Genomic DNA, 20,080 nt, shown 5'->3' on the forward strand with positions numbered 1-20,080 from the left:
ATATGTGATAAGGTAAAGGTTCCTGCAAGTTGGAGAGAGCATTTAAGCTGGATTTTCAGACAGCTGAAAGTTGGGGACATTCAATGAGAATATGTTTTATTGTTAGGTGTGACTAGCAAATGAAACACTGAGGAGAATTTTCTCCCAGTAGCAAATACAGACGAGGATGTGAATGACCAATGCAGAGCCTTGCCAGAATCACTTCTTGTAGCCTGCTTCTCCTGAAACTAGATGACCACAGTTGTGGCTCTTTTTTAATCTGCAACAGTTTATTATTGATTTGAGTTTGCCAGAGATGAGACCATTGTTTCCTACATGTTCTTTTTTTTATAATGGATTTGTAGTCAGTGTAGGGCACTTTCAGTTGAATGGATAATCCAGAGTTGGGATGTTTAGCAGCATCATCCACATGTTCATTACCTGGGATGCCAACATGGCCTGGGATCAAGCAGAAGGTAACCTTCTGGTTGTTTATTTGAAAGTATAATAATTTAGACCGGATCTCTTTAAGAATAGGATGAGAGGAAGTTTGATTTGATTTGGATTTTATTGGCGCATTAGCAACTAGGGCTATAATGCGCCAAGACCAGGTAATATATAAAAATTTAACATCTCAGTAAACTAATTAATTAGGCCACCATGTCCAGATCTAATAACAAATATATAAAAAAGATAAATCAATAAAAGAAATAACAATAACATATAAATTTTAAATACGATTAAAAACCTTTATTGCTTTCAAAAAGCTAAAAATTGCAGACACATTGTCATTGTCGGATAAAATCTGACTGAGTGTATACGGCTCAGTCAGATGATTAAAAGCGGTAAAACGGATATTGCTAAAATCTGGACAGTCAACTAAAATGTGTCTAATAGATAAAACTGTGCCACAGGACACACACACATAGGAGGGTCATCAGCCCTCAGCAAAAAAGAATGAGTCAAATGACTGTCCTATGCGGGTCCGGGCAAGAACAACTTCCTCCTTACGATTCCTGCGCAGACTAGACTGCCACGGTTCAATTACAGGCTTTATAAGATATAATTTATTCGCAGTCTGTCTATTCCACGAATCCTGCCATTGGGAATTTATCTTTTGGTGTATTATTTGCCTGTAGTCTGTATAGGGGACTGACAGGCAGCGATTATTATTGGGAATTGCCGATTTGGCTGCGGTGTCAGCCAAATCATTTCCCCTAATCCCAGCGTGGCTAGGAATCCAGCAGAAGCGGATATCATATTCACATTCACGGAGGAAGTGAATCTTCTGCTGAATACTAGACAGAACTGGGTGAGGATTATATCTCACAAATATTAAAGCCTGTAAAACGCTGAGAGAGTCAGAATATAAAATGAACCGTTGGTATTGGCATTTACTAATGTGATCCAAGGCTAACTCTATAGCGTGCAGCTCTGCAGTAAATATGCTGCATTCAGAGGGAATCTGCTCCGATGTAGTGCTGTCTGTAAAGACAGCAGCAGATCCCACATATGATTCCGACTTCGAACCGTCTGTGTAAACTGGCGCGAAGTCAGAATGTTCAGCTCGTTGTGCTGAATAAAGCTGCAGGTAGACAGATGATGGAGTGTCCGACTTTCCCCAATTTCTAAGGGACAAGTCACATGCCGGGACATGAGCAAGCCAGGGTGGAAGGGGTTGCTTTGGTGTTTGGGCAACCTTGTCTACCTTGATATTAAATTCTTTGAGTAGGAGACGAATACCAAAAGGACGATTGGCAGTCTTATGGGTGTTGTACAAATTTTCCCATCATGGCTCAAAAACGAATGGCCACGTTGGATGGTCTGGCAGGGATTTCAGTTTTAAAGCATACTTCAGAGACAACTGCTTACGTCGAAGCGATAACGGCGGTTCGTTTGCTTCGACGTATAAGCTCTGGACAGGAGATGTTCGATATGCTCCAATAGCGGTACGGAGAGCCAGATGAGAGGAAGAAAAGGTAGATTGAATGGCAGTGACCTATCTTTATGTTCATAATAATAAGACATATACTAATGTAGTTTTTGCTTGGATGTAGTTTTTCACAGAGTGAAAATAGCCGCATTTTCACTCTATTGGTTTGCCATGCTACTGGCATTTGTTTTATTTTGATCCTAATTCGTTTTATTTTATTTTTGATTTATTATGAGCAGCATGCAGTGGATTATGCTATTATAGCCTAGATGTTTGTGATGTTAATATTCCTAATTTTCTTCTTATCATTACTAGTTAATTTTTCAATTTACTCACACATACACAGAGTTTATTTTTAGACTATATTTACTTGAGAATATCAACTATAATAGTTTTTTTCAAATATCACTTACCTTGACCAAGGCCATCATAAATGAAATCTTTAATCAAGAAGGTATATTCATCGACTGCATATACTTCTCCAGTTATTTGGTGAGCATATGTATTAAATTTGCCAAGATAAAGCCCCTGGTATTCTTCACCAACAACAAAACCTAGGCATAATTTTATAACTTTTGTCAAAATATACAAATATTAATTACAGTTTTATAATATATAACTGCATTAAGAAACTAATGCATTTTTAAATTGCAAATAAATTTTAAAAAATAATACACACAAACACAAGGTTTGATCAAAAAAATTCAGTAAATATTGCAAAAAAATTTATTCAATGATAATAGTTAATATTCTTTAATATAATCTCCTTCTGAAATCAAACACCTGATCCATCAATGACCAAAAAATTTTTGAAAGATTTTGTGAATACTTTTGGGCAGTCCATCATGTTTCACTAGATTTCTTGAACTGACTCAAATTGTTTTTCTTTCATGTCCTGTTAATTAAGTGTGGAAATAGCCAAAAGTCACAAAATATCAAAATCCGAAAACCAAGGTAGGCTCTGCGCAACAGGAATGTTTTGTCAGGTATAATTTGCTACACATTGTTCCATCATCAATCAGGAGAAATGATGAAAACAAATAGGCACTTAAAACAGCTTCCACTAGGGTGACAAATAGCAACATGTTAAAACTTAGTACTCACATAGCTCCACTCATAATCTTCCAGCTATCACTATAAGTTAAAAAATTACAAGTTCACTTACCAAACGTTTGGATAAAATCTTCATACACACATGCACAGTATTGCAAAAAATATCTGGACTTGCCTATGATATAGGAAAAAAGAACCATAGCTGTCTATCTGCGAAGAAGTAGTCTGAATCACAAAATACTGTTATATGCAGGCATTTTTTTTTGTATTGATAGTGGTATGATTGTTTTTGGGCACAAGGGCAACTGGGGCCAAAATGTGCCTATTCTTATATTATAATTTTATGTATTTAATCTGTCCGATTTTCGCATCATAAGAATTCATATATTCGTATTTGCTTGAGAAAGCTAAAGAGCTCATTTAGATTCACATTATTTCCAATAATATGGACTAGTGATATAGGATCTTGTAATCATGATAGTGAATGGAAAGCACTTTTTTCTAATATGAGCATAATGCGCACAATACAAGAGCATATGTTTGATGGTAAGTGGCAACAAATAGTGCATGCATAGCAGTGGCTCATCCCCCATGAGTAGGTACATATGGGTTGGTGTGTATGCCCTATGCGTAATCTCACTAGTACACCCTCTTCCTGTCTGTTTTGACTGTAGCTAGAATTCTATAATTCTGGTTTCTCTTTGATTTGGAGCAATTTGTTGTTTAACTGTGACTTTCAAGTTTTGGACCACTGAAAAGTAAAATTTTTTAATATGCTTTAAATAATCAATATATATGGCACTTGGTATTTTGCTGGTGTTGTATTGTTCAGTTGTTTGGCTGCCTGATCTGCTCTCATTACCTGTGATACCAAAATGCCTGGGGATCCAGCAAAATTTCACAGAGTGATTTTTACTTCGTAGATGATTTAAACGGGATAAGATTTGTTTTATGATGGGATGCGATATTGAAGACTTATTATTTAATGCAGATACTGCACTCATGGAATCGGTGTATATTACACTGCTAGAATTGTAGAAAGTATTAATATTCTCTAAGGCTAATTTTATTGTGTATAGTTCTGCGGTACAATTGCTACATTCAACCGGTAGTGATATGGAAACTGTAAAAGAAGAAAAGACAGCTTCGGCACCAATGGCAGAGTCTGTTTTTGAACCATCTGTATATAGAATTCTGAGAATTGTCAAGTGCGTGGCCTTTATGAAGTTGTTTAATACTTTCATTTTCGACACATTTCTTACCCCATTGATGAAAATAGGTATCACAGTGAACGAGACTTACAGACAACGGTGGATCAGCTACATCGGTCTCTTAACGTATATTGTCAAATGGAATGTTCCAGGTATGCAATAAATCTTTTAGATGAATACCAGTGGGTCTATTTCCTGCCAGTTTGCTGTTGTAGAATGTGGTCCATTCAGGGTTGAAAAGAATTGGGCGAAGAGGATGGGCTGGAAGGCTTTGAATTTTGGCTGCAAAATTGAGAAGCAGCATTTTCCTTCTAAGGTGAAGTGGAGGTTCATGTGCCTATATGTAAAGGCTTTGGACAGGGGATGTTCTAAACACTCCTAGAGCAGCTCGTAGGGCACTGTGTTGGATAGTATTCAGTCTAGTCAGTGCACTTTTCCTAGCCGAGTCACAGACAACAGCACCATAATCTAGATGAGACCTGATAAGGGCACGATACAGATGTAGAAGAGTGTATCTACCAGCACCCCATTTCAGGGCAGAAATAGATCTGAGCATGTTAAGTTTCTTCAGACATACTGTTTGGAGGTATTCTATATGTGAGACAAAGTTCAGTTTGGTGTCTATCATTAAACCTAGGTAATGAAGGTTACTGGTGAGAGAAATCAGGTGATTATTTAGCCCAAGTTCTGTTTCTGGATGCAGCTTGCTTTTTTTGCAGAAGTGAATTGCAACTGTTTTCTGTTCAGACATACAATATCCATTCTGCAGTGTCCATATTTCTAACTTATTTAGGGATAGTTGTAGCTGTCTTTCAATGGTATGAATATTTTTTGAAATTCAAGATATAGTGAGATCATCGGCGTACATATATAGTTCTACAGTACTGGGAATGTTCTGAGTTATAGTGTTCAGCCTAAGTGAAAAAAGAGTAGTACTAAGTACTGATCTTTGTGAGACCCCTTCTTCCTGAGTTAAGTTAAAAGAAAGCACTGTTTGGTAACGTACTTGAAAGGTTCTGCGTCGAAGAAAGTTTTAAATGAATTTCGGTGCATGTCCTCGTAATCCTAGGACGTAAAGGTCTCGCAATATGCCATACTTCCAAGTTGTATCAAAAGCCTTTTCAGTATCCAAACTTACCATTACAAGATGTTCGTTTTTCACATAAGCATTATGGATATTAGTCTCTGCTTTCAAAATGAGATCTTAAGAGGATCTATTTTGTCGGAATCCAAACTGAATGTTGTTTAGCAGCCTTTCAGTTTCAAGAACCCAGATAAGTCGTCTGTGAATCATCCTTTCTAGAGTTTTACCCAGACAACTGGTGAGGGAGATTGGTCAGTAATTTTGTGGGAGTGATTGATATTTCCCTGGTTTGGGAAAGGCTAAAATAACGGAATGATGCCAGGTAGAGGGATAGGTACCTTCAAGAAAGATTCGGTTAAAGAAAGGTATTAGTAAATTTAAATCTGTGTTGTTTCGATGTTTCAGCATTACACAAAAGATTCCATCTGTTACAGCAGCACTATTAGGTGATCTATTTAATCCTGTTTGGAGTTCAAATAGACAAAAAGGTTGATTGTAGGCAAGAGATCAAGTAGTTTGGAAATTTATCTTGTATCTTTCTGCTGAGGCTTTGATATGTAGAAAGGAAGCATCATAAGTTGTAGTGGCAGACGTTTCAGAGAAAGTCTCTGCAAGTGCGTTAGCTATTTCTTGTGGTGAAGATATTTCTTGTCCACTCTTGATTAAGATTGGAACAGAAACCGGGAGATATTTTCCATTTAGTTGTAGAATTTTTTTCCAAATAATTAAACTGCTAGTATCCTTTGTGATAGAGGAGGCAAACTGAATCCACGATTCTTTTTTGGCTTTTCTTCTAATTTGTCGTGCTTTCGCCTTAAGCCTTTTAAAGTGAATTAGATTGTCTGTGGTTGGAAACTTACGGAACAGATTCCAGGCTTTATTTCTTTCCCTTTTTGCTATGGTACAAGCATCATTCCTCCAGTGTTTAAGGTTTCTGTGTTTGAAAGCAGAAGACTGTGGTATTGCTTCAGAAGCTGCTGGCAGTATTTGCTTAGTAATGTGCTCAGTTACATCATCAATGGGTGCTAGTCGTATCAACTGGCTATCAAAGAAGATGGAGACAGAATGTTGCTTGTTGTTGTTATTTAAAAGCTATTGGCGCAAGAGCAGCTTAGGCTATAATGCACCTAGCCTAGGTAGGAGAATTTCATATATCAACATTTTTTTCACTTTCCTTGTCATTTAGGACAGAACCAAGATTCTGCTATATATATTTGTGTAGCTTCTCTATAAATGGTATACTATTAATTTTATATGTTTTGAAAGTATCCAGTTAACTTAAGGAAGAAGAAAACTTCGGTGATATTTGGCCGGTCATCTAAAATTGTTTTAAGCATTTTTGTGTTGTTTTGTGTATTCATTATTGTGTAAAAGGCTCTTTGACGTTCTCTATGAAATTTTGGACAGTTCACCATGAAGTGATGTATAGTCAGTGGAACTTGACAGTTTTGGCATAGAGGGGGGGGTCTTCACCTCCAAGTAGGCAAGAGCGAGTCATATGTGTATGCCCGATTCGCAATCGAGCGAGGATCACTTCTTCCTGTCTATTCGATCGGAAGCTAGTAGGCCATGGTCGAAGTGTTTCTTTAATTAGACGAAGTTTGTTGCTAGTCTGATCTAGCCAGTGTTGTTGCCATTGTTTTATACTGCTTTGGTGGATCAAGGACTTGTAATCTGTATATGGTATTGTGTGAAAGGTATAATCAGAGGTGAAAGTTTCTTTTGCTGCTTTGTCTGCTCTTTCGTTTACAGTTATTCTTGTGTGGCCTGGGATCCAGCAGAATCTGATATTGTGATTTCTTTGTAATAGCTCTGATACTAAATATTGGATATGTTGTAGGATTGGGCATCTTGTGGTATTTGCATTCTGCAAAGCAATAACAGAGCTAAGCGAGTCTGTGAAAATTATGCCGTTCGCTATCTGTTTGTGTTTGATTTGGTTTACGGCCATCGAAATGGCTTGTAATTCGGCAGTAAAAATACTGCATTCTTTTGGGAGTTATTGGATGAGTGTACTATCCTCAAAATGAATCGCAGCTCCTACACAAGTCTCTGTTTTAGACCCATCTGTATATATGAAAGTGTGATGTGGATATTGTTCTTTGTATGCTGCATGTAACTGTTGGTAGTTTATTCTTGATAGAGTAGTTTTCCCCCAGCTTTGAAAATACATATCATATATGGGTTGAACTACACACCATGGTGGAATGGTCTGTGCAATCGTATTAGCTACAATGTCATAATTAAGCTCTCGCTTAGTAGTAAATCTTTCAGATGGATTTTGGCAGGTCGATTCATTCGTGGATGGGCTTGGTATATGTTTTTCCAGTTAAATGAAAACAGAATCTTTCTATTTGGATGATCGGTGATGGATTTTATCTTGTTGGCATAGTGGAGTAGCAAGTTCTGTCGTCTATGTTGTAGTGAAGGTTCATGATCTTCTGCATAGTGTTTCAACTGGTAGAGTTTATTATTGGTTTGTGTGTGTGTGCCATAGCTCTTTCCACTGCATGAGACATGCTGTTTTTATGATGTGACTGTAGTCAGAAGCTGGAAGCAGAATGGAGGTTAAACCAAAAGTTGATGGATTTTTAGCAGTTTTATCAGCAAGTTCATTCCCCTTTATCCCCGAATGTGCTGGGATCCAGCAAAAGGTCACTGATTGATGACATTCTGCAATTTGTAATAGATTTGATTTGATTTAACACAGGGTGAACCTTGTAGGAGGAGTTTTGCATTGCTGTAATTGAGCTAAGGGAGTCCGTGTATACTACATGTTTTAGAGATTGGTAGAAATTCAGGTTTTCTAAAGCTAATTTTATTCCACGAAGTTCTGCAGAGAAGCTACTATACTCAGGTGGAGGGGCAGTCAAAATGATAGTAGAGGGAAATACTGCTGCTGCTCCAACGGCTGAATGTCATTTGGAGCCATCAGTATATATTGGCAAAAAATCAGCATATTTCTAATATGGCTTGCATGGAGCTGTTTCACATTGAGTGTCGGTAGACAATTCTTTCCCCACTTGTGAAGATAAGTATCAAAAGATAATTGAGGAGGGGGAGTCCAAGGTGGTTGGGAGTAATTCATTATTTGTTGCCTGTTGAAAATAGGAACATTTCAACTCTAATTTAATTCAATGAAGCATAAGCCTGCTGTTCTTATTTTACTAGTTTCATTTCCATAGAGATTTTGCAGGGGTGGATTAAAAAGGTATGGCTCAACAGTAGGATTTGGGCTGCATACTTGAGAAGTAGTGTTTTCCTGCTGAGGCAAAGAGTGGGCTTATGAGCTTAAATATATAAACTATGGGTAGACGTCCTAAAAGCACCAAGGGCAATCTGCAATACACTATGCTGTATAGCAGGAGTGGCCAACTTAATTTGTGATGCAATCTACTTTTTTCCTTCAAAATGTGCACCGATCTACCATCTCAAAAATTTCATTGCACAAGGTGCACAAATAGGGGGATGACTGTATATTTAAAATTCATCGTGATCGACCGAAATTAAATCCGCAATCGACTCATTGACCACCCTGCTGTATAGGATCAAGCCAGCGTAGTGTACTCTTTTGGGCAGAATCATAGATTGCAGCACCGTAATCCAAACGGGATCTGATCAATGCTCTATATAAGAGCAGCAAAGATGTATGGTCTGCTCCCCAAGACAGGGCAGATAAAGCTTTTAGTATGTTCAGCTTTTTGAGGCAGGTAGTACGCACAAATTTAATGTGCTCAAAGAAATTTAACTTCCTGTCAAGGATTAATTACAAGAATCTGACATTGTTAGTCATTGGAATGGTAGAGTTTGACATCTGAAGTTCAGGATATGTATGTAATTCACATTGATTGTAAAAGGGAATTCCAACAGTTTTCTGCTGTGACAGACGATAACCATTGCACACTTCCCACCTTTGGACTTTATTCAGGTATATCTGCAAGTGCCATTTAATGGATCTCATGTTCTGAGAATGGCAAGAAATAGAGAGATCGTCAGCGTAAAGATAGATCTGAACAGTATTTGGAAGTTCTTTTGTGATGAAATTGATTCTAAGGGCATAAAGGGTTGCACTCAGTACAGACCCTTATGATACTCCTTCTTCCTGTAAAAATGTCATAGAAAGCGAGTTGTGGTATCGAACGATTCTGGAGGAAGTTCCTGATGAATATAGACAGGTTGCCTCATAGACCACAAGTACGGAGGTCGCTGAGAATACTATGATGCCAGGTAGTGTCAAATTCCTTCTCTATGTCTATAGAAACCATAACAAGATGTTCATTTTTTACAAAGGCATTAATGAACTGCAGACTCAGCTTTGATCATGAAATCTAAAGAGGACCTGTTCTGGAAAAAACCATGCTGGTTATTACTCAGAGGATGTTGCATTTCTATGATCGAAACAAGTCGATAATGGATTATTTTTTTGAGTAACTAACCAAGGAAAACTGGTCTGTAACTGTAAGGAATGGTCGGATCTTTTCCAGGTTTCAAAAAAGGCCAGAACTGTAGCATGGTGCCAAGAGGTGGTGTAAAGGTGTTCAAGAAAGATTTGGTTATAGAAGATCATCAGTATTTTTAAATTTTTTTCTTCAAGATGTTGTAACATGATATAATATATTCTGTCTAGCCCAGCGGTACTGTTGCGTGTTGTTTCGACAGTATGTAGAAGTTCAGAATATTGAAGAGGCTGGTTATATAGAAGGAGTAGTGGGATTTGAAAGTTGATGGATCGCTCTTCAATCATAGTCTTAATTTTCTGGAAATACAGAGACTAAGTTGATGCCGCTGAAATTTCGGCAAAGGTTGTGCTCAAGGCATTTGCAATATCCTCGGGAACAGAGAGTGTTCTTGCCCATTCCACGAAAGAATTAGGGAAGGGATTGTCGGAAACTTGCTGGAAATCTTATTTGGATTTGAATGGTCCTTCCCTGGTTTTGGGAAGGCCAGCACAAACGAATGCCGCCAAGAGTCTGGATATGCTTCCTCAAGGTGTATCCTATTATAAAGCAGTAGGATCATGCATAAGGAATTTTCAGTGAGATGCTTAATCATTTGATAGTGGATTCCATCTGGACATGTTGTTGTTGTTTGTTTGATTTATTGGTGCAAGGGCTACTATGGCCATAATTTTAGTCTTGTCACAGTATTATAAAAATTCTTATAATACCGTGATAATAGACTAAGTATAAAAATAGCGAAATGCTTAAAGTACGGTACTCACCTTGAATATAATCTGCAATAGTTTTATGAAAAGACTGATGGCTAAATTTAAGGTGGAATGATTAAGTTAATGCATTAAGGTGGGTTGAAATTTAATTTAATGGAACTTTAAAATAAGCACAAGGAAGCAGAAGTGCACTACTCCGTCCCTGGTTGTCATAAAGTAGAAAATAGTTGTTGTTGTTTTGTTGTTTATTGGCGCATTGACAACGGAGATCATAGTGCGCCAGTTCATTTGTTATATTATGTCTTTGAATGCATATTCATTCTCTATATCTTGGTTGAATGCATGGGAGTTAAATTTTTTTTGTGATTATATACACTGTCTTTATTTATAGTAGATGGTAGACATTGATTGTCTGCATGAATCTGAAAATGTCTGATACACGTTCCTTGTCACCTAGGATATCTCTGAGGGTGATGTCTTGATTTCCTTTATATAATGATGAGAAAATCTTTCGGCGATCATTTTCATAGGTTGGGCATTCTATGAGTATATGTCTGATTGTTTGGGTGGTATTGCATGTTTGGTATCTTGGAGGTTCTTCGGCATGCAGTAAATAGCCATGTGTGATGTGTGTATGTCCAATTTGTAGTCTGGTCAGAACGACTTCCTCTCTCCTTGATTTCCTTGTGCTTGTTTTCCAATGTTCAACTTTTGGTTTAATTTCATATAATTTATTAGAAGTTTGTTTTTGCCAGAGTTCTTGCCATTGTGTCAGAGAGCGGTTTTGAATAATTGGTTTGTAATGCTGATACGGCACTGGGAAAGGTTGTTTCTGAAGGTTAGTTGTTGATTTTGCAATTCTGTCAGCTTCTTCGTTTCCTTTTATCCCTTTGTGTCCTGGTATCCAGCAGAAAAGCATTTCTTGTTTTTCTTTTGTTAAGTCTGTTAATATCTGTTTGATTTGCACGAGAACTGGATGGGTTATATTGGTTGTGGTTTGAATGGCTTGTATTGCGTTTAATGAATCAGAATATATTACTGTTCTCAAATGATATGTGGTTCTGAAGTACTCCAGGGCTATCTGAACTGCTACTAATTCTGCAGTGTAGACACTGCATTCTTTTGGAAGTTGGAGTGCCAGTGTAGTGTCTGGGAATACCTCCGATGCTTCTACATGGTTCTCTGATTTTGATCCATCTGTATATATCAGTACATGGTTGGGATACTTAGTTCTATGTGCTGCATGCAGTTGTTGAAAGTTAATGTCTGACAAGTTATTTTTATTCCAGGTTTGTGTAGAGAGTTCACAAGTTGTGGAGTGGTTTATCCATGGTGGTATTATGTGCCTTTCAAGATTTGCAACATTATCTATGTTAAGATCATATGTTGTCAGTAGCTCTTGTAGTCTGATTCTTAGACACTTGTTTGCACTTTTGCGATTCTTATATATGTTTTCCCATTTTGGCGAGAATAATGATGTCCAAGTCAGATGGTTTCTTGTGGATCTTATCTTGTATGCATAGAGTAGGGCCAGCTGTTGTCTCCTGAGGAACAATGGTAGTTCATTAGCTTCTGTATAAGGACTGTATGAAGGTGATGTGCAGAAGGCTCCCGTTGCTATTCGTAGTGCACTATGATGAATTGGATCTAACCATTTGAGGGCGCTCTTTTTGGCGGAAGCATAAATGGGTGCTCCGTAATCTATTTTTGATCTTACTAGTGTTTTGTACAGATTGAGCAGGGTATAACGGTCTGCTCCCCAAGATACTGATGTTAAGACTTTAAGGATACTCTTGATTTTTAAGGAGTCCTTATGTGCTGTAATGTAATAACTAGATCGTATGTATAGCTTAGCTTAATTTTCAGCACTCACCTCATAGTAATCCTATGTATGTGGTAAAACTCTCCACCAGCTAAGCGGATTACTATGAGGTGAGTGCTGAAAATTAAGCTAAGCTATACATACAATCTAGACTTTAAGGATGTTAAGTCGTCTCATACATTTTATTCGTAATTGCTTTATATGCTCTACGAAGGTTAATTTGTTGTCTAAAGTGAGTCCAAGAAATTATACGCTTTGTTTGACGGGTATTTTGTGACCTTCTATTGTTAGTTCAGGGTCGGGATGTAAGTTTCTTTTCCTACAGAAGTGTACGCAGACTGTTTTTTGTTGTGAAATTCTAAATCTGTTTTTCTGGGCCCAACTACTGATTTTGTTAATTGCACATTGTAGTTGCCTTTCTATTGTTTCTATATTCTGTGCTTGATACGATATACTGAAGTCAACTACACATAGTGCAAGCGACACCGTGGATGGCAGTTGTTTTGTGATGCCATTTATTGTGGAGAAACCCCTGGGGAACTCCTTCTTCTTGTTTATATGTTTTTGACATGGTGTTCTGTACTCTGACCTGGAATGTTCTATTTTTCATAAAGTTTTGGATGAAGAGTGGTAAATGTCCTCTGAGGTCTGTATCGTGGATGTCTTGTAGTATACCATATCTCCGTGTTGTGTCACATGCCTTTTCTATATCAAAAAATATGGTAACCATATGTTTTGAACTTATAAATGTATCTCTTATGTCTGTTTCTATTCTTACGAGGTGATCTAAGGTGGATCTATTACCTCTAAACCCGCATTGCATATTGTTGAACCAGTTGGTTGTTTCTAAAAACCAGATTATCCTTTGTTGATTATTTTCTCCAAAACTTTGCTCAAGCAGCTAGTGAGCGCTATCGGTCGATAGTTGTTTCGGTTGTTCTGATCTTTATTGGGTTTTTGGAAAGCTAATACTATTGCATGATGCCATGCTTCAGGATATTGCTCTTCTTGAAAAATGCGATTGTACAGTTTAAGAAGGTTTTCTATTTCTTTTTGCTTCAGATGTTTAATCATATCATAATGTATGTTGTCTGGTCCAACTGCACTTGGTTTTGTTTTTGATAATGCTTCACGTAATTCATGCAATACAATTGGTTGGTTATAGGATTCAATATGTTTGGTGTTAAAATTAATTCTGTTTTTTTTACAGTTTTCTCTTTATAGGTCAATAATTCTTCACGATATGATGGTTTTGACGATACTTTGGCAAACGTTTCTCCTAGTATATTAGCTGGCTCTGAAGGTTCAGTAATTCTTTCTCCATTCCAGTGTAATACTAAGGATGGTTGGTTTTTGTATTTCCCGTTCATTTTCCGTATTTTATTCCATATTGTCCGTGTATTTGTTGTTCTATTTATTGAGGAAGTAAACTGGATCCAGGAATTATTTTTGGCTTGTTGTAGAAAATAGTTAATCTGGAACATAAAAGAATTGATAATGCCAATAGTCGTGACGACAGACTTTCGTTAAGTTATAACGTCTTCAGTTGGTGGTGTTAAGTAAGAAGTAACGCGTGCTGTATTTTTAAAGAATTTTCTATACTCTCGTGATGCTCTTTGGTACACGTGGGAATCTCAGATGTGAGAGATTCCAAGCCGAAGAAAGGTGAAAGGGAAGTTTTGTATTTAGGATGTTGAGATTAGTATTGTGTCGAAACCATTCGATAATGAGGACTTCATAATGAAGAATTTTGTGGCTGGTTTTTAGTTTTATAATAGTGATAGCGGAGTTGATTAAAGCCGTGTGATTGTGGGTTTGAGCATGTATTGTGAGTTGTGTACTAGCTTGTCCCGATCTAAGACTATTATAGCGGTAGTATGCACGAGTGTTGGAGGTTTTGGTAGAACCAAACTTGGTAGTAGTACAGTACTACCAATATAATAGGCATCACAGTTTGTTTGACATTTAATCAAGTAAATTATATTGTTCAAATCGTTGGTTGGGTATTTGTGTGTGTCTTTGTAAGTGTTGAATAAGGATCCGAGTTTATTATAAGCTGAAAAAATGAGGGAGATATCTGTACCTGTAAACACTCGGCAGAACTGTCCGGCAAGTTCATTATGGTATGGGAGGATGATGCGTATATTTGCATTGGTGGTGGGTTTTGGTGGATTGTTAATTTTACTTTTGGCGGCGGAAATAGTGTGTTGAATGAGTTGGGTTGGGTAGTTCCTAGCTGTAAATTTTTCTGTGAGGTACTGAAGTTCATTGGTTAAGTTATTTTGTGAGGTGCTATATTTCCTATTCTTTTCTTTTTTGGCATTGCTACAGGCTTCATTCCACCATATTTTTGGGTGCGAGCGGATTTTCATGGATGATCTGGGTATGCCAATTTCTGCAGTTGCCATTATTTGCTGAGTTCTGTAAGTTACAGCAGAGTCAATGGTGAGAGTCTCAATGGTCTGAATATCTAGATGTGCCAGTTTTGATATTTCATTTGGCCATAGTAGCCCTTGCGCCAATAAATCCCACTACAACAACAACATTTTGATATTTCTTCCAGTTAGTTTTGCCAAATTTCCAGTTTTTATTTCAGTTTGAGGAGGAGAGTTAGTCGACAGTGTGCATATTACTGGTTGTTATGGGGGTTTGATGGCGCATAACCTAGTTTGGATATAATGCACCTATTCATTTATTATATAAAGAAATGGGAAAGTTTCATAAATTCAGAATTGATTAAAAAGTTCAGTTTGCTTTAAGAAGTTGAAAAATTCAGAAATATTTGCATTGTCTCCAATGAGATTCTCTAAAGTTATTGGTTTACCAAGGTTAACCAGCGATAGCAGGGTTGAAATTCATCATCATCATTCTACTCTTCTGTTTGGCACGGGTTGAGTCCCTATTTAGATATTGTCCTCTATTGTTGTCGATCTCTTGAATCTTGCATCATTTGTTGATAACTCTGAAAGCCTGTGTTTTCCTTTAGGCATTGGAGCCATTCTCTTTTGGGTCTTCCTGGTGGTCTGTTATCTCCAATTCTTCCTGTCAGTACTACATTAGGCAGCCTGTGTTGTTTCATCCAGTTCACATGTCCAAACCACTGAAGTTGATTTTTGTAGATCTGCTCTATTATTCTGCATTCAAAATTTAGATCTCTCCTTACTTGTTCATTAGTTTTATGTTCTCTCCAATTTGTTTTATTGATTTTCCTTAGACATCTCATTTCAAATGACATTATTTTTTGCCTTTCTTTCTTATTTATTCTCCAGTTCTCTGATCCATAAGTTGCTGTGGGTATGATGACAGTTTCATATAGTTTAATTTTTAGACTATTTGAGATTTTATTGTTCTTCCATACGTTTTTGAGTTTGTTCATGTTTGTCCATCCGATGTTCAGTCTGTGATTAATTTAATTATTTTATTTAATTCTAGATTAATTTGGTTAATATTACTTAGGTTTCCGGTTATTAGAGAGCCCAGGTATACAAATTTTTGTACTTGTTCTATTTGTTGATTTTGGATGTTTATGTCTTCTATGTTTTTTCTTATTTGCATTACTTTGGTTTTATTTATATTAATATTAATTCCATAACTGTTGCTTGCTTTATAAATGTTTGTTAATATTTCTTTTAGTTGTTCTTTGGTTTCTGTTAAAATCACAATATCATCTGCATATTTTATGTGGTTTATATTTTTTCCATTTATTATTGGGCCTCATTTTTCTTCAATTGATTTCATCAGTTCTTTTAGGTAGATATTAAATAGATATGTAGATAAAGGGCATCCCTGCATGACTCCTTTCTCTATTTCAAATTTCTCTGCTTTAAGGTTGTTGAATTTTACTATTGCTCTTGTATTTCTGTAGAAATTATTTGCAAACATGATTATTTCATGATCAAGTGGGATTTTTTGGAGTTGCTTCATTAAATTTTCTCTGTTTACAGAGTCAAATGCCTGATTGAAATCGATGAAGCACACATAAAGAGGTTTCTTCTTATTCCAATATTTTTCTGCAATGATGTTTAGTGTGAATATTTGGTCTATTGTTGATCTGCCTTTCTAAATCCTGCTTGTTCTTCCCCTATTGTTTCTTCATGAGTTTTAAGTATCCTATTTTGTAAGATCCTTATAAATATTTTATATATATGGTTTAAAAGGGTAATAATGGGTCTATAATTCTGACAATTTTCTTTATCTCCTTTTTTTTTGTTCTGTCTTGTTTATAGTAAGGGCAGTCAATGAGAATGTGTTTAATACTCAGATTTATATTACAAAGTGGACACTGTGGCGGGTCGTCCCCTGTGAGTAAATAAAGGTGGGTCAGATAAGTATGACCTATTCTTGCCCTTGAAAGGACTTCTTCTTCTCATCTTGATGTCCGGACACTGGAGTGCCAAATAATTGGATCATGTTTAAATTGAAAGAGTTTATTATTAGTTTGGGAGTGCCGTATTGCTGTCCATTCTGACAGGCATGCAACCTGAATGGTTAATGCATAGTCTGATGGCAGAACAGGGATATTAATAAGTCTAAGGTAGTTGGATTTTTTGCAGCTTTATCAGCCAGTTCATTGCCCAAAATGCCAGAATGAGCTGGAATCCAACAGAAGGTGACCAGTTGATGGCGTTCTTCAATTTTTAGTAATATGCTTCTTATTTCGTCTAGAACAGGTCTGAACCTTTATCTGAGGAGTTACATAAAGCCATGATTGAGCTGAGGGAATCAGTGTAAATAACAGATTTTATACCGGTCAGAAGAGACATTTTGTAAAGCTAGTTTAATTGCATATAATTCAGCTGTGAAGCTAGTGAATTCAGATGGAAGGGATGCTGAAATAATGGTATTTGGAAACTCTGCAGCCACTCCAATGTTTGAATTAGATTTAGAGCCATCTGTATAAATTGGAGAAAAATCAATATATCTTTGAGTGTGCGCTTCCTGAAGTTGTTTGATGTTTGTAAAATGTTCTTTCCCCATTGACAGAGATAAGTGTCACAGGTCGGTATAGGAGGTGGAACCCATGGTGGTCGAGTACAAGTTGTTACCTGTTGTAAGGAATGGATGGAAAAATTTCAAACTTGCATCAGTTCAAAAAGGCGAAGACCAGCTGGCTTTACTGTGCTAGGTTTTCTGAAAAGGTTTTCTAATGTTGGATTGAACAGCTATGCTGAATTGTGTTGATACACTACTTATAACAAGACCTAATTTTTTCATTAATGCAAGTGTCCCGAATACAAGGGATCCAAACAGGCTTTGTAACTTTGATAGAGTAGGTTTTGAATTAATAAAAAAAAAACAAAAAAACTTTCACATGATTGTGGTTCTACATTAAAATATATATATTTTTTTTCTACACAAGATGAGAAGGAATGAGACGAGAAGCATAGAAGCTAGCAACTTGACATAAAGAGCAAAACAACAAAAATTACAATATTTATTTGTAATCATATAATAAATAATTTACTTTGTAGGACCACGATGTATGAACTTGTCACTCTAATTTTTGTGAATGTTTCTGTTTTTTTTTTTTTTTTATGAAAATCCCAAACACGAAAGGTATCAAAACCTATAGTACTTAGTACCGTGCATGGGTTGAAGAAGAAGTATGGGGGGGAGGGGAATGCCGGAAACTTTGCTCTAGAGACTAAACATGGGTTTCACCACTTCAAGCCTCCAATAAGCAAAGTGGTGGTATTTCACCGGTTGATGAAAGTCATCTACCACCTACGTTGAAACAGCAGTTGGGTGCCAGCTTATTGTTCACCTTGATGTCTGATCTTTTCATTATAAAATCTCAAATAAACATAAATGTGCCATTTTAAAATTAGTACCAACATACACAAAAACAGTTTAAATGATGTGGGGTGGCAGGGACTACACTGAATTACTTCCTGTAAGTCAAATTATTTTTTTTTGTATTGGGAGACCACATGCTGGTATTACTCAATGGATCTTGGGAGCAGTCCAATACATGGCCTTAGCATTCTTCAAGTACTACCTTTCAAGTGCATTTCCATCTATAATATATTGGGGTGTGAGGTTCTTGAGTGGACCTGAGAACTACAGTGTAAGCATGTTTATTTAGCACCTGGATAAAATTTACCCCAAGCATTACTAACAATCCCATGATCGACAGAATGCCTAGTGAAAGGTCCAGTACATCCTGGATAACACTCTGAAGATGTTTTTTTTTTTTTTTTTTTTTTTTAATTGGGAAATATTTTAAGGTTATCTGAAAGACTTGTCTCCCTTGTTTTTCTCAAGATACTGTTTTTTTATCATAAAACAAATACACAACGTTAAAAAAAAAAAAAATATGAATTTTGATACTGGCTATCAAGATTTGATTATTGATGCACTTCTAGGAGTTAGGCATCATCTCACCCGCCATTACCACAGATAGTTTTGGTTCCACTCTACCACCAACACTAAACTTGTAACTTTTGAATGAATTCGGGAAATTTCCTTAACCTACGCTAAACGGTACAAAATATATAACCGATTAGATCCAGATGATAAAATTTAAAATAACCACCTATTTTAGCAACGAATAAAACAGATTTAAAAACTACTTCTCGTCGGTGGACAAGTTGCGATGAAAATCGCATCTTGTCAGCCACTAAGAATTGTCCGAAAAATGAATTTTATTTTTTAAAAAATAAACTTATATGGTAAAAAAAAAAAATAAGTCACTATTATCCCAATTTACTGGTTATTTACACAAGGTAATTTTTACCTTACCAATAAAGTTTCATAAAAATTAACGAGCTGTGATAATTATTTTCCTACTGGAGGTGTAAACTGTAAAACAAATTCATGAACACTAAGCTAATGTTTGCATCGGCTTGCAAATTATTGCTGTACACATAACATAAAAGCGCTGCTATTTTTTTAATTAAATTAAATAGCTTTGAATCAGCGGTTCAACGGGCGGTCGCTGCATCGCCCGTTGCGGCTCTACTCTACATTGAAAGTGTGTGAATTCTCAATTTAAAAAAGCGTAACTTTGATATATCAACTATCACGTGCGTAACCCTATCTTGAAAGATGAGAAACCAGTACTCTAGATTACATTAAAATAAGTAAATTACGCATAAAACTTTAAGAAAAAAAAGACCGTTGCTTCTAAATAATCCCTTCACCAAACACAATATCTCAATAATTCCAACGACTTACCTCTCGTTAAATACACAATTAAAAAACTTAAATAACATATATTTTTCAGAAATCTCATCTTGAACGTAAAGCTCTACCAGTTATACTTAAATAAACGAAAACATAAGAAAACCATTTTTGTGCACACATATGTCCAGCTATCATACAACTTAAGTTCCACTGACAAATAAGACGTTCACCGAAGCAAAGGTAATAAGTGCCTCAGGCAAGTTTCCGTTGCATTGACCTATTTTTAAATCCACCGGCATTTTGTTATTTCTTCCCCCCTCCCGCCATCCGATTTTACAACAAAAGCTAGTTCACAATTACTATATGTTTTATTTTTCTTTATGTTTTAATAGAAAGGATATTAATTGAAATGATCAGATAAGTTTGCGTGAAAATGAACTTAAAAGCTCAAGTGTGTTGTTGAAAATAAGCATAATACAAATTGGGAAAACGCTACTTTAATGTATAAACATTAACTCACTGAAGTCACAACTTTACTAATACAAACATAATTCAATATTGCTTTTCTTTTATTTATTTATTTTTATTTTTTTATTATTTTTTTTTTTGTTAGCATACGGGTGCATGTAACAAATCCTTTGCTACTGAAACGTAACACCGCCCACAATCGTTGCCGTTACTCATCTTGCTACAGATTGTTCTTGTT

At 36.3% G+C, this 20,080-nt stretch overlaps 1 protein-coding gene across 1 annotated transcript in view; it reads right to left on the reverse strand.

Moving 5' to 3' along the window:
• The window catches only part of LOC150085794 (protein Skeletor, isoforms B/C-like), a 715,869-nt gene extending 696,320 nt beyond the window's left edge, over positions 1-19,549 (reverse strand). The window contains exons 1-2 of the mRNA XM_090374255.1: positions 19,426-19,549; positions 2,326-2,466 (exon numbers count right to left, since the gene is read on the reverse strand). Coding sequence (XP_090230381.1) covers positions 2,326-2,466; positions 19,426-19,483 — 199 coding nt within the window. The 5' untranslated portion in view covers positions 19,484-19,549. The remainder of the gene's footprint in view (positions 1-2,325; positions 2,467-19,425) is intronic.
• Between the last annotated feature and the right edge of the window lie 531 nt (positions 19,550-20,080).

This window comes from Mastigoproctus giganteus, chromosome 5 (genome assembly GCF_048544385.1).
Source record: "Mastigoproctus giganteus isolate SK-2022 chromosome 5, ASM4854438v1, whole genome shotgun sequence".
Lineage (NCBI taxonomy): Eukaryota > Metazoa > Arthropoda > Arachnida > Uropygi > Thelyphonidae > Mastigoproctus > Mastigoproctus giganteus.